The 12,474-nt window shown below is 64.0% G+C and overlaps 1 protein-coding gene across 1 annotated transcript in view; it reads right to left on the bottom strand.

The window, feature by feature from the left end:
- The window catches only part of LOC144278933 (voltage-gated potassium channel KCNC1-like), a 28,681-nt gene extending 17,869 nt beyond the window's left edge, over positions 1–10,812 (bottom strand). The window contains 2 exon segments of the mRNA XM_077840320.1: positions 1,249–2,188; positions 10,210–10,812. Of these exon segments, the coding sequence (XP_077696446.1) occupies positions 1,249–2,188; positions 10,210–10,812 (1,543 nt within the window).
- Between the last annotated feature and the right edge of the window lie 1,662 nt (positions 10,813–12,474).

A 12,474-nucleotide genomic window follows, 5' to 3' on the forward strand; every position in this document is an offset into this window, starting at 1 on the left:
GGGGGGAGGGTCTAAGTCCCACTGAGGTCTGGTCTGTGGGGCAGAATCGGAGCTGTCCAAGGGGAGCTGGGGAAGATGCTGCGCTATCATGGGCAGTGGGGGGGGGGTGACTGGGGAGGGGCTGGTGCCCCCCAGCTGCATTCAGGATGGGGCAGGGTGGGGGCATGACAAAGTGGGAATTGAACCCTATGCGTGCCTCAGTTTCCCTGGCATGTTGGGGGGTGGAAGGGGCAGCGGGCACTGGGGCTGTCAGCTGGCTCAGAGCACCGGAGAAGACGAGGGCAGATCCGGAGGGAGATCGGCTTCCCCGCCTCACCTCGGGGGGCTGAGGCGCATCTCCCCAGCTTGGGCAGAAAGACTGGGGCAGGGATTCTGTGGGGCATGCTGTGGTGTGGTGCTGGGATCCCATGGAACTGGGATCACCATGGGGCAGGGTGTGGTGTGGGACTGGCATCACCATGGAGCTGGGATCACCATTGGGCAGGTGTTGTGTGGGGCTGGGATCCCATGGGGCAGGGATCCTGTGGGGCAGGGTGTGGTGTAGGGCTGGCATCACCATGGGGCAGGGTGTGGTGTGTGGCAGGGATTCCGTGGGGCTGGGCGACTCATTGCCTGGAGCTCACGGGAGCTGCAGGCCCAGAAGCCCAGCCTATTAAGGGGGAGAGAAGCCGTGGGGCTGACTCTGGCTGGAGCGTGACACCTGGGGGGTGGGATCTGGCCCCCTAACCGGGGCCTCGCAGAGGATGTTCCAAAGCTGGGGCTGTAACAGCGGGTCGGAGCCCTGCAGTGGTTTAGGGCTGGGCCCCATGGGGCTGGCGGGTGCCGGATGTGAGGCTGGGGCAGGGTGTGGGGCTGGGATCCCCGGGGTGTGTGGAGTGGGGCTAGCAGCCCTACACCAATCGGCAGCAGCACCCCAGGGAGGTTCTGCTGTGGCCAGAGTCCGGCCCCCTGCCCGAGCGGCAGGAGCCCAGGGCCGGGAGAGCTCGGCCAAGGGCCAGGGTAGTTATAGCCACCTGGATGAGGAGCGCTGTGGGGCTGGGAGTCTTGTGGGGCAGGGTGTGGGGCTGGGATCGCCGTGGGGCAAGGTGTGGGGATGGAATCCCCATGGGGCAGGGGGTGGAGTAAAGGTGGGATCCCATGAGGCTGGGATCCCCGCGGGGCAGGGCACGGGGCTGGGATCACCTCGGGGCAGGGCTCGCCATTGGGAAGGGCGCGGGGCAGGGATCCCCGTGGGGCAGGGCTCCCTACCTGCCCGGTTGATCTCGATGATCTCCTCCTGGGCCAGGGGGCAGGCGTCGGCGGCGGGGGGGCCTGGCTGGGGGCCGGGGGCTCCCTCGGGCTTGCAGTAGTTGGGCGAGCCGGGCTGGGGCGCCCGGGGGATGTGCTTGTTCTTCTTCTTGGGCAGCTTCTGCTTGGCCATGGCCAGGGAGTAATACATGCCGAAGTTGTTGACGATGACGGGCACGGGCATGGCGATGGTCAGCACCCCGGCCAGGGCGCACAGCGCCCCCACCAGCATGCCCGACCAGGTCATGGGGTACATGTCTCCGTAGCCCAGGGTGGTCATGGTCACCACGGCCCACCAGAACCCGATGGGGATGTTCTTGAAGTCGGTGTGCTTGCTGCCCGTGATGTCGTCCGGGTCGGCCCCGATGCGCTCGGCGTAGTAGATCATGGTGGCGAAGATCAAGACGCCCAAGGCCAGGAAGATGATGAGCAGCAGAAACTCGTTGGTGCTGGCCCGGAGCGTGTGGCCCAGCACCCGCAGCCCCACGAAGTGCCGGGTCAGCTTGAAGATCCGCAGGATCCGCACGAAACGCACCACCCGGAGGAAGCCCAGCACGTCCTTGGCCGCCTTGGAGGAGAGGCCCCGCAAGCCCACCTCCAGGTAGAAGGGCAGGATGGCCACAAAATCGATGATGTTGAGGCTGCTCTTGACGAACTCCAGCTTGTCCGGGCAGAAGCAGACCCGCATGAGGAACTCGAAGGTGAACCAGATCACGCAGGCCCCCTCCACGTAGGTGAGGAACGGCTCCGTCTCCACCTCCACCGCCACCTGGGTGGCCGTCCCGTTGGCCACCGCCACCGTCTCCGTCTTGTTGATGACGCGGTTGAAGGCCTCGTGTGTCTCCAGGCAGAAGGTGGTGATGGAGAGGAGGATGAAGAAGAGGGAGGCGAAGGCCACGTACTGGAGAGGGGGTGGGGGAGGGGCAAGGGGCGGCCAGGGAGGGGGGTGGGGGGTGGGGGGAGAGGGTGGGGGGCAAACACAAAGGATTGTTAGTCGCCCCGTTCTAGAAATCTGAAACACCTCCCCTCCCGGAGAGGGGAGACCCCCAGCAAGACTGGGATCCCCCCTGCCCTGTGCCCCAGCCCCTGAGCCAGCCAGTCCCTGCCCTGGGGCCGGATGGGAGCCAGCGCCCCCGAGAGGGAAAGACCCCAGAAATCCTGGGATTTCCCCCCACACACACATTTTCCAAAAGCCCCATTTATACCCAGAGGTCACCCTGGGCAGCGGGAGCATTTGCACATGGGGGGGGTTTGTGAGGAAACATGGAGCCCCCCCCGATTTCCAGTGGGAGGGGCAACCCTCAGCCCCCCCTCCTCGGGACTGAATGAGCCCCAGTATTTCTGCTTAATAGAGGGGAGACACCAAAGAGAGCTGGGAAAGAACCCAGGTGTTCTGGTTCCAACCCCCATCCCCCTAACCCACCGGACCCTCCCCGCACCCGGAGCCAAAGCAGAACCCAGGAGTCCTGGCTCCCAGCTCTGTTAATTGGGGAGATGGTCCGAACCCACAGGGGGGAGGGGGAGTCACCGGCTCCGCGGCTGCTCCCCCCCCAGGTAAGCAGAGGGTGCTAGGATCAGGGGGAACCGGGCCGCGGGGTGGAGCCCGGGGTGGGACACACGTGGCCGGGAAGCTTCGGGGGGGACACACGGGCCGGGGGGGTCGCGGGTGGGGGGGCACGGGCCGGGATAGACACACACACCGGGGGGGGTGGCTGCGGGACGGAGGGGCACACGCAGGGGGTGCGGACGGACTTCGGGGTCGGGGGTCCGCGGGGGGGGGAGTCGCGGGGGGGACGACACACGGGGTGTTGCGGGGGGGAGCTGCGGGTCCGGAGGGGGGGCACACGGGGGGGGGGCTGCGGTGAGCGGATTGTGCCGAGTTTGCGGGATTTGCTGCTGCAGCGCGAGCTGCGCTGCGGGCCGGTCCAGCGCCCCCTGGTGGGCGACCAGCTCCTCTCCCCCCCCCCCCGTGGGTCAGGGCGGCCCGCGTGGTGGGGGGGGGGGGGCGACGTCTATAAATAAACCCAACAGCCCTAGAGCCCCGGCCCCCAGCACGGAGGGGGGGGGCGGGGGTGTATCACGCTGCCCCACCCGGGAGTTTACCTGGGTGGATCTCAAAGAGCCCCCCCACTGCGCCCCGTCCCAGCCCCTCCTGCTCCCCGAGCCCCCCACTGCTCCCCAGCCTCCCCGAGCCCCTCACTGCGACCCGTCCCAGCCCCCCGCTGCCCCCCAGCGTCCCTGAGCCCCCCACTGCCCCCCATACCAGCCTCCAGTCCTCCCACTGTGCTGTGTCCCGGCTCCCCCCTGCACCCCTCCCCCCACGGCAGTCTTCTTCCCTTGCAAGGGGGGCTGTGGCTCGTGTGTGTGTGAGTGAGTGTGTGTGTGTGTGTGTGAGTGTGTGAGTGTGCACAAGTGTGTTCCCGTGAGCGTGTGTGTCCATTGCTGTGTGTCTGTGTTCACTGCTGTGTGTGTCCACATGCGTGTGTGTGTCCATCCGTGGGGCCGTTTGCCTGTGACCCTCTGTGTGTGGGTGCGTGTGGGTGCGTGTGGGTGCGTGTGGGTGCGTGTCCGTGTCTATCCGTGTGTGCCCCTGTGTGTCTGTGTCCGTATGTATCCATCTCTGTCTGTGTCAGTCCATTTTCATATCGGTCCGTGTTCATCCGTGTGTGTCTCTGTGTGTCCGTGTCCATCCATGTCGATACGTGTCCATCTCCGTCCATGTGCGTCCGTGTGCGTGTCTGTGTGTGTCTGTGTGTGTGCCTATGTGGCCATGTCCATCCCTGTCTATCTTGGTCCATGTGTGTCCGTGTGTGACACCAACCCCACGACCCGTCCATCCACCCACCCACCCATCTATCTGCCTGCCTCTGTACCCACCCATCGCCCTTCTACCCTCCTTCCGTCCACCCACCCTGCCACCCATCCCTCTGTCCACCCTTCTACCCGTCCATCCATCCATCCATCCAGCCAGCCATCCATCCATCCATCCAGCCATCCACCTGCCCCTCTACCCACCCATCCGCCCTTCTACCCTCCTTCCGTCCACCCACCCTGCTACCCATCCCTCTGTTCACCCTTCTACCTGTCCATCCATCCATCCATTCATCCATCCATCCAGCCAGCCATCCACCTGCCCCTCTACCCACCCATCCGCTCTTCTACCCATCCTTCTGTCCACCCTTCTATCCATCCATCCATCCACCCACCCACCCACCCACCCATCTATCCATCCATCCATCTGCCTGCCTCTGTACCCACCCATCCGCCCTTCTACCCATCCTTCCGTCCACCCACCCTGCCACCCATCCCTCTGTCCACCCTTCTACCCTTCTACCCGTCCATCCATCCATCCATCCATCCATCCATCCACCTGCCCCTCTACCCACCCATCCGCTCTTCTACCCATCCTTCTGTCCACCCACCCTGCTACCCATCCCTCTGTCCACCCTTCTACCCATCCATCCATCCATCCATCCATCCATCCACCCACCCACCCACCCATCTATCCATCCATCCATCCAGCCAGCCATCCAGCCATCCACCTGCCCCTCTACCCACCCATCCGCTCTTCTATCCATCCTTCTGTCCACCCTTCTATCCATCCATCCATCCACCCACCCATCTATCCATCCATCCATCTGCCTGCCTCTGTACCCACCCATCTGCCCTTCCACCCATCCTTCTGTCCACCCACCCTGCTACCCATCCCTCTGTCCACCCTTCTACCTGTCCATCCATCCATCCATCCATCCAGCCATCCACCTGCCCCTCTACCCACCCATCCGCTCTTCTACCCATCCTTCTGTCCACCCTTCTATCCATCCATCCATCCACCCACCCACCCACCCATCTATCCATCCATCCATCTGCCTGCCTCTGTACCCACCCATCTGCCCTTCTACCCATCCTTCCGTCCACCCACCCTGCCACCCATCCCTCTGTCCACCCTTCTACCCTTCTACCCGTCCATCCATCCATCCGTCCATCCATCCATCCATCCATCCATCCACCTGCCCCTCTACCCACCCATCCGCTCTTCTACCCATCCTTCTGTCCACCCACCCTGCTACCCATCCCTCTGTCCACCCTTCTACCTGTCCATCCATCCATCCATCCATCCATCCATCCAGCCATCCACCTGCCCCTCTACCCACCCATCCGCTCTTCTACCCATCCTTCTGTCCACCCACCCTGCTACCCATCCCTCTGTCCACCCTTCTACCCGTCCATCCATCCATCCATCCATCCATCCACCCACCCACCCACCCATCTATCCATCCATCCATCTGCCTGCCTCTGTACCCACCCATCCGCCCTTCTACCCATCCTTCTGTCCACCCACCCTGCTACCCATCCCTCTGTCCACCCTTCTACCCGTCCATCCATCCACCCTCCTATCCATCCATCCATCCATCCACCCATCCATCCACCTGCCCCTCTACCCACCCATCCGCTCTTCTACCCATCCTTCTGTCCACCCACCCTGCTACCCATCCCTCTGTCCACCCTTCTACCTGTCCATCCATCCATCCATCCATCCATCCAGCCATCCACCTGCCCCTCTACCCACCCATCCGCTCTTCTACCCATCCTTCTGTCCACCCACCCTGCTACCCATCCCTCTGTCCACCCTTCTACCCGTCCATCCATCCACCCACCCACCCACCCATCTATCCATCCATCCATCTGCCTGCCTCTGTACCCACCCATCCGCCCTTCTACCCATCCTTCTGTCCACCCACCCTGCTACCCATCCCTCTGTCCACCCTTCTACCCATCCATCCATCCATCCATCCACCCTCCTATCCATCCATCCAGCTATCTGCCCCACTACCCACCCATCCGCCCTTCTACCTGTCCATCCGTCAATCCGCCCCTCTACCCATCCATCCATCCAGCTACCTGTCCATCCATCCGCCCTTCTACCCACCCATCTGCCCTTCTATCCATCCACCCATCCATCCTCCTGCCCCTCTATCTACCCATCCGCCCCACTACCCACCCCTCCATACCTCCATCCCCCCTTCTACCCGTCCATCTGTCCCACCTGTCTGGCTATCCATCCATCCATCAATCCATCCATCCAAGCACCCCTCTATCCATCCATACGTCCACCTGCCCCTCAACCAGTCCACCCACCCTTCTATCCATCCATCCATTCACTTTCCCGCACCCATCCATCTGTCCAATCTGTCCACCCGCCCTGCTATCCATCCATCCATCCATCCATGCATCCACCCACCCCTCTACCTGTCCATCCACCCTTCTACCCATCCCTCCATCCACCAGCCTGGCTACCTGTCCATCCATCCATCCATCCATCCATCCATCCATCCACTCACCCACCCCTCTATCCATCCATCCCTCTACTTCCCCCCATCCATCCATCTGCCCCTCTACCCATCCATCCGTCCACCCGCCCCTCTACCCGTCCATCCATCCACCCTTCTACCCGTCCATCCATCCACCCCTCTACCCATCCATCCATCCATCCATCCACCCCTCTACCTGTCCCTCCATCTATCCATCCACTCCTCTACCTGTCCATCTGTCCCCCCGCCCTGCTATCCAACCATCCATCCATCCACCCCTCTACCTGTCCATCCACCCTTCTACCCGTCCCTTTGTCCACCAGCCTGGCTACCTGCCCATCCATCCATCCATCCATCCACTTCCCCCCAATCCATCCATCCATCCATCCGCCCCTCTACCTGTCCATCCATCCACCCACCCCTGTACCCATTCATCTGTCCTCCCACCCTGCTACCCGTCCATCTGTCCATCCATCCACCCACCCCTCTACCCGTCCACCCATCCACTCCTCTACCCGTCCATTCATCCCTCCCCGCTACGCGTCTATCCATCCACCCCTCTACCCATCGGTCCATCCATCCACCCCTCTACGTGTCCATCCATCCATCCACCCCTCTACTCATCCATTCATCCACCCCCTTACCTGTCCCTCCATCTATCCATCCACTCCTCTACCTGTCCATCTGTCCACCCGCCCTGCTTCCTGTCCCTCCATCCACTCACCCCTCTACCTGTCCCTCCATCCATGCATCCACCCCTCTACCCATCCGTCCATCCACCTGCCCCTCTACCCCATCCATTCATCCATCCCTCTACCCGTCCATCCATCCATCCACCCCTCTACCCGTCCCTCCATTCACTTGTTTTTCTACCCATCCGTCTGTCCATCTGCCCCGCTATATTTCCCTCCATCCACCCACCCCTCTACCCATCATTTCTCCACTTGCCCGGCTACCTGTGCATCCACCCTGCTATCCGTCCATCCGCCTGCCCCTCTATCCATTCATCCGTCCACCTGCCCCACTACCTGTCCCTCCATCCATCCATCCCTCTATCCGTCCATCTGTCCAACCACCCCTCTATCCCTCCAGCCTCACTTCTGCCCCTCCCCCCATTCATCCGTCCACCTGCCCCACTACCTGTCCCTCCGTCCATCCACCCCTCTATCCATCCATCCGTCCACCCACCCCTCTATCCCTCCAGCCTCACCTCTGCCCCTCCCCCCATTCATCCGTCCATCTGCCCCTCCATCTGTCCATCTGTCCCTCCCTCCGTCCATTCATCTGCCCCTCCCCCTCCCCATCCCTCCGTCCATCTGCCACTCACTCCCTCTCTCCCTCCTTGCCCTTGGACCAAGTCACTAGAGGAGAGGGGCCCAGTGGGGAGCCCCCCATTTCATTACCCCCTCCCAGGGTCCCTTGGAGCTAACTTTTCTCCCCCCCCCCCCGAAGCAGCAGCTGACAGGGCAAGGAGTGGGGGGTCACTCTGTGCATCTGGCAGAACCGGCTGCACCAGGGCACCGCTGGGTGGGGGGGGGCTGAGGTGCATCGTGGAGGGGGGGGCATGGCAAGCTGGGCTGGATGCAGACTGCAGTGCGGCCCCCCCTCCGACCCGCTGCCTCTGCAGAACCAGCCCAGTGCAGAGCCAGCGCCAGCCGCTGTCCTCCAAGTGATCCTGAGCTGGGGGGTGCAGGGGGGGCCTGGGCCAGGGCTGTGCTGGGGGGTGCAGGGGGCCAGGCCTGGGCTGTGCAGGGGCCTGGGACAGGGCTGTGCTGGGGGGAGCAGGGGGGGCCGGGACAGGGCTGTGCTGGGGGGTGCACGGGGGGCCGGGACTGCGGGGTGCAGGGAGCTGGGCCAGGGCTGTGCTGGGGGGGGTATTGGGGGCCTGGGCCAGGGCTGTGCTGGGGGGTGCAGGGGGCCAGGCCCGGGCTGTGCAGGGGGCTGGGATAGGGCTGTGCTGGGGGGAGCAGGGAGGGCTGGGACAGGGCTCTGCTGGGGGGTGCAGGGGGGGCCGGGACTGGGGGGTGCAGGGAGCCGGGACAGGACTGTGCTGTGGGATGCAGGGGGGGCTGGGACAGAGCAGTGCTGGGGGGTGCAGGGAGCCGGGACAGGGCTGTGCTGGGGGTGCAGGGGGTCGGACAGGGCTGCAGGGGAAGCCGGGGCAGCTGCGTGTATGGGGAGGACAGGGGTGCAGGGGGGCTGGGGCCGCAGGAAAAGGGGTAAGTGGGAGGGATGGGCCATAAACTGACCCCCCCAGAGAACTCGTTGTCTCCCCCCAAGGGGTCTGGCTGGGCAAGTTACCCCCTGCTGGAGGTCGGGTCCCCCCATAAAGATCCCAGACCCTCACCCCAGGTATTAGCCTAGGAGCCCCCCCCATGCCACTTGCACCCCCTCAGGCCCTTGCCTGCTGCCAGTTGCACACTCAGTCCCTTCCACACTTGCTCACTTTATTTCCTTTTTGCACAAGCACCCTCTGGTGCCCCCTGGTTCTTTGCCACCACCCCTGCCTTCTCTTACACACTCACCTCTCTCCTTCCTTGCACACACCCAGCCCCTCTCATGCCCTGTGTCTCATGCACACTCACACACCACAATGCCTGCACAGGCACACCCCTTGCACACTCATCTGTGCACACTTGAAAGAACCCTCGCATGAGCTGCATTGCACACTTGTGCTGACCTTGACATGCACACACTTAGATGCTCACACTGACACTTGCTCTGCTCTCTCACACTCACACTAACTTTGGTGCACACATAGGTGCACACTCACACTGACCTTTGCACTATTCCCTTGCACACCTATATTGACCTTGGTGCGCGCACCCTTGCACAGTCACACTGACCACTGCATTATCCCCCTGCACACTTACATTGACCCTGGTGCACATCCTTGCACACTAACACTGACCATTGCACTATTCCCTCCTACACTCTCACTGACCCTGGCTTACCTACCTTTGCACACTCACACTGACACTTGCACTGTCTCCTCACACACTCACACTAATGCTGGTGCACACACCCTTGCACACTGAAACGGACACTTGTGCTATCCCTTCGCACACTCACACAGTCCCTGGCACACACACCCTTGCACACTCCAATGGACCTCACGCTATCCCTTCACATTCTCTCGCTAACCGGGGCGCACGCAACCTCGCACACTCACACTGACACTTGCACTATCCCATCACACACTCACGCTGGTGCACACACCCTCGCCCACTGAAGCTGACCCCTGCACTATTCCTTCCCACACACGGACCCTGGCGCGCTCACACCCTCGCACACTCAAACGGACACGTGCACTATTCCCTCGTGCACTCACATGGACTGTGGCACACATACCCTTGCACACTGAAACTGCCCCTTGCACGATTCAAGTGCACACCTACGGTGGCCCTCGCACTATCCCCTCGCACACTTACGTTGCCCCCGGCACGCGCACACGAGCTCCGGCGTGCTCCCGGCCCCCCTCGCCCAACCCTCATGCACACTCGCCTCGACCCCGCGCTCCCTCTGACCCCGCCACGATCCCCGCGCCCACTCAAGCTGGCCTTGGCCCCCGAGCCCCGTCCCCTTGCAGGCCCCCCCCCCCCGCCCTTACCCTGGCCATCTTGGAGGAGTACGGGTCCTCAAAGAGCGCCCAGACCTTGGGCTGCCAGCGACGCCACCAGCCAGCCTGGCGCCCGTCCTCCTGCAGGCAGAGCCGCTTGAGGTCCCCGGCGGCGTCCTCCTCCTCCTGGGCCTCGGGGGCCTCGAAGCTGTCCAGCGCCTCCTCGGCGTCCCGGTGTTGGCGGTAATTCATCCAGCAGCAGGCCTCCACGTCGGTCTCGTCGATGCCCCAGAAGGCCAGCTCCTCCTCGAAGAGCGGGCCGCACACGTCGGCCGGGCAGTGCAGCTTGCCCGTGCGATAGTAGTTGAGGACGTAGGCGAAGACCTGCGGGTGGCGGTCGAAGAAGAACTCGTCGGCGGCCGGGTCGTAGTCGAAGTTGCTGCAGGCGTCGGGCTCGGTGAGCCAGGCCAGGCGGGTGCCGGGCAGGGTCTGCAGGGTGCTGCGGTAGGTTTCGTGCCGCACCCCCCCCACGTTAATCACGATCTTCTCGCTGTCCTCGTGCCGGCCCATGTCCCCCCTGGCGCATGACTTGGCTGGCGCCTGGCTGCCCGGCTTGCGCCCGCGGAAGGAGGAGACGCACACTGAGCTCAGCATTGGGGGGGGCGGGCACGGCGCGCCCCCCGGCACGCGGCGGGGGGGAGGGGAGGGGGGGCGGTCAAATCAGGGCGCTCCACGGGGGAGGCGTCATCGCAGGCCCGCCTCCGCTGGCCCCGGCGGGGGGGGGGGGGCAGGACCAAGGTGTGGGGGGGAGGTCGGGATCCCGGACGAGAGAGAGGGTGCGGGGGGGGGGCGGGGGCTGGAGTTTGGAGAGAGGCAGAGAAGCCGGCAGGCAGCAGGCGCTGAGAGAGAGAGAGAGAGAGAGAAGTGGGGCAAGGTTAGTGCGGGCTCCAGCCCTCCGCTGAGCCTTTCCCGTTCCCTCCATCCCCTCCAGCGCTCCGCCGAGTCTTTCCCATTCTCTCCATCCCTGTCCCCTCTATTCCTCCTCTGAGCCTTTCCCTTTCCCTCCATCCCTCGGCTGAGCCTTTCCCATTTCCTCCATCCCGCCGCCGAGCCTTTCCCGTTCCCTCCATCCCTCTGCCGAGCTTTTCCCATTCCCTCCGTCCCCTCTAGCTCTCCTCCAAGCCTTTCCCATTCCCTCCATCCCTCCGTCCCCTCCATCCCTCCGCCGAGTCTTTCCCATTCCCTCCATCCCTGTCCCCTCTATTTCTCCTCTGAGCCTTTCCCTCCATCCCTGCACTTTCTCTCTTTCTGTTCCTTTCCTGGGTATGTTTGGATTTCAGATCAGGGACCCTTCCCCCAAACAGACCCCCCCCACCCCAACTCTCCCTGCTCCTGCCCCCCCCCGCCTCTGTATCTGATGTCGTTCCCCTGCTCGCGCCCCCCAGCTAGGACCTGGCCAGCCGTCCCATCTCCCTCGACCCCCAGGATCCTGGCTGGCAGGGCTGGGGGTGAGACTTTGGGGCTGGGGACTGGGATGGGGGGACGCTGCACTCCCCCCCCAGGACAAGTTGCTGCAATCTCTGCTCCCCCCCCCAGTGGCTGTGCACTCAACGGGGAGGGGTCCGGAGCCTGCAGTCATCCCCCCCCCGGCTCAGCTTTCACCTGGGGGGGCTACTTCCCTCGCCCTCCCCCCCCCTTAACTTTCACTGCAAACTCTCTGCAGCCTCCCCCCCACCCCCCTGCACCCACGTCCTTCCCAGGGACTCTTGTGTAACTGAGGCTAGCGGGTCCCCCCTCCCCACTCCAGGGGCGACTGGGAGCGAGGCATAAAAACCTCACGGGGGTTGCAGGGACCCCCCCCAGCAAGGCTGCTGAGCTGCCCCCAATGCCACTCCCCCCCATGGCTGAGCTGCCCCCCTGACCTGATCTCCCCCTGCCCCCACCTGAGGTGGGGGCAGCAAGGACAGGCGCGGGGGGGGCGCCTGGGGGCCGGGACAGCTGCCTCAGCAGATTGGGGGGGGGAGTGAAGCCCCCCCTGCACCCAGAACCTGCCGCAGCTGAACTGTGGGGGGCTATGGGATGCCTGAGTGCGGGGGGGGGGGGTCTGGAGGTGGGGGGTAGAAGAGGAGGGCTTTGGGACTGGGGGAGATCCTGAGGTGGGACTGGGGGGCTGGTACACGGGGTGCGTGCCAAGGAGGGGGCTGGTTGTGCGGGGTATTGGGGTGGGGGGTGCCCCAAAGGGGGTCTCTGGGGCTGGGTATCAGCTTTCTGGTGGGGGGCTGGGGGGCATTCCAGGGGGCTGGATGTGGGGAGTTC

Source organism: Eretmochelys imbricata, chromosome 23 (assembly GCF_965152235.1).
Source record: "Eretmochelys imbricata isolate rEreImb1 chromosome 23, rEreImb1.hap1, whole genome shotgun sequence".
In the NCBI taxonomy this organism is placed as follows: Eukaryota; Metazoa; Chordata; order Testudines; family Cheloniidae; genus Eretmochelys; species Eretmochelys imbricata.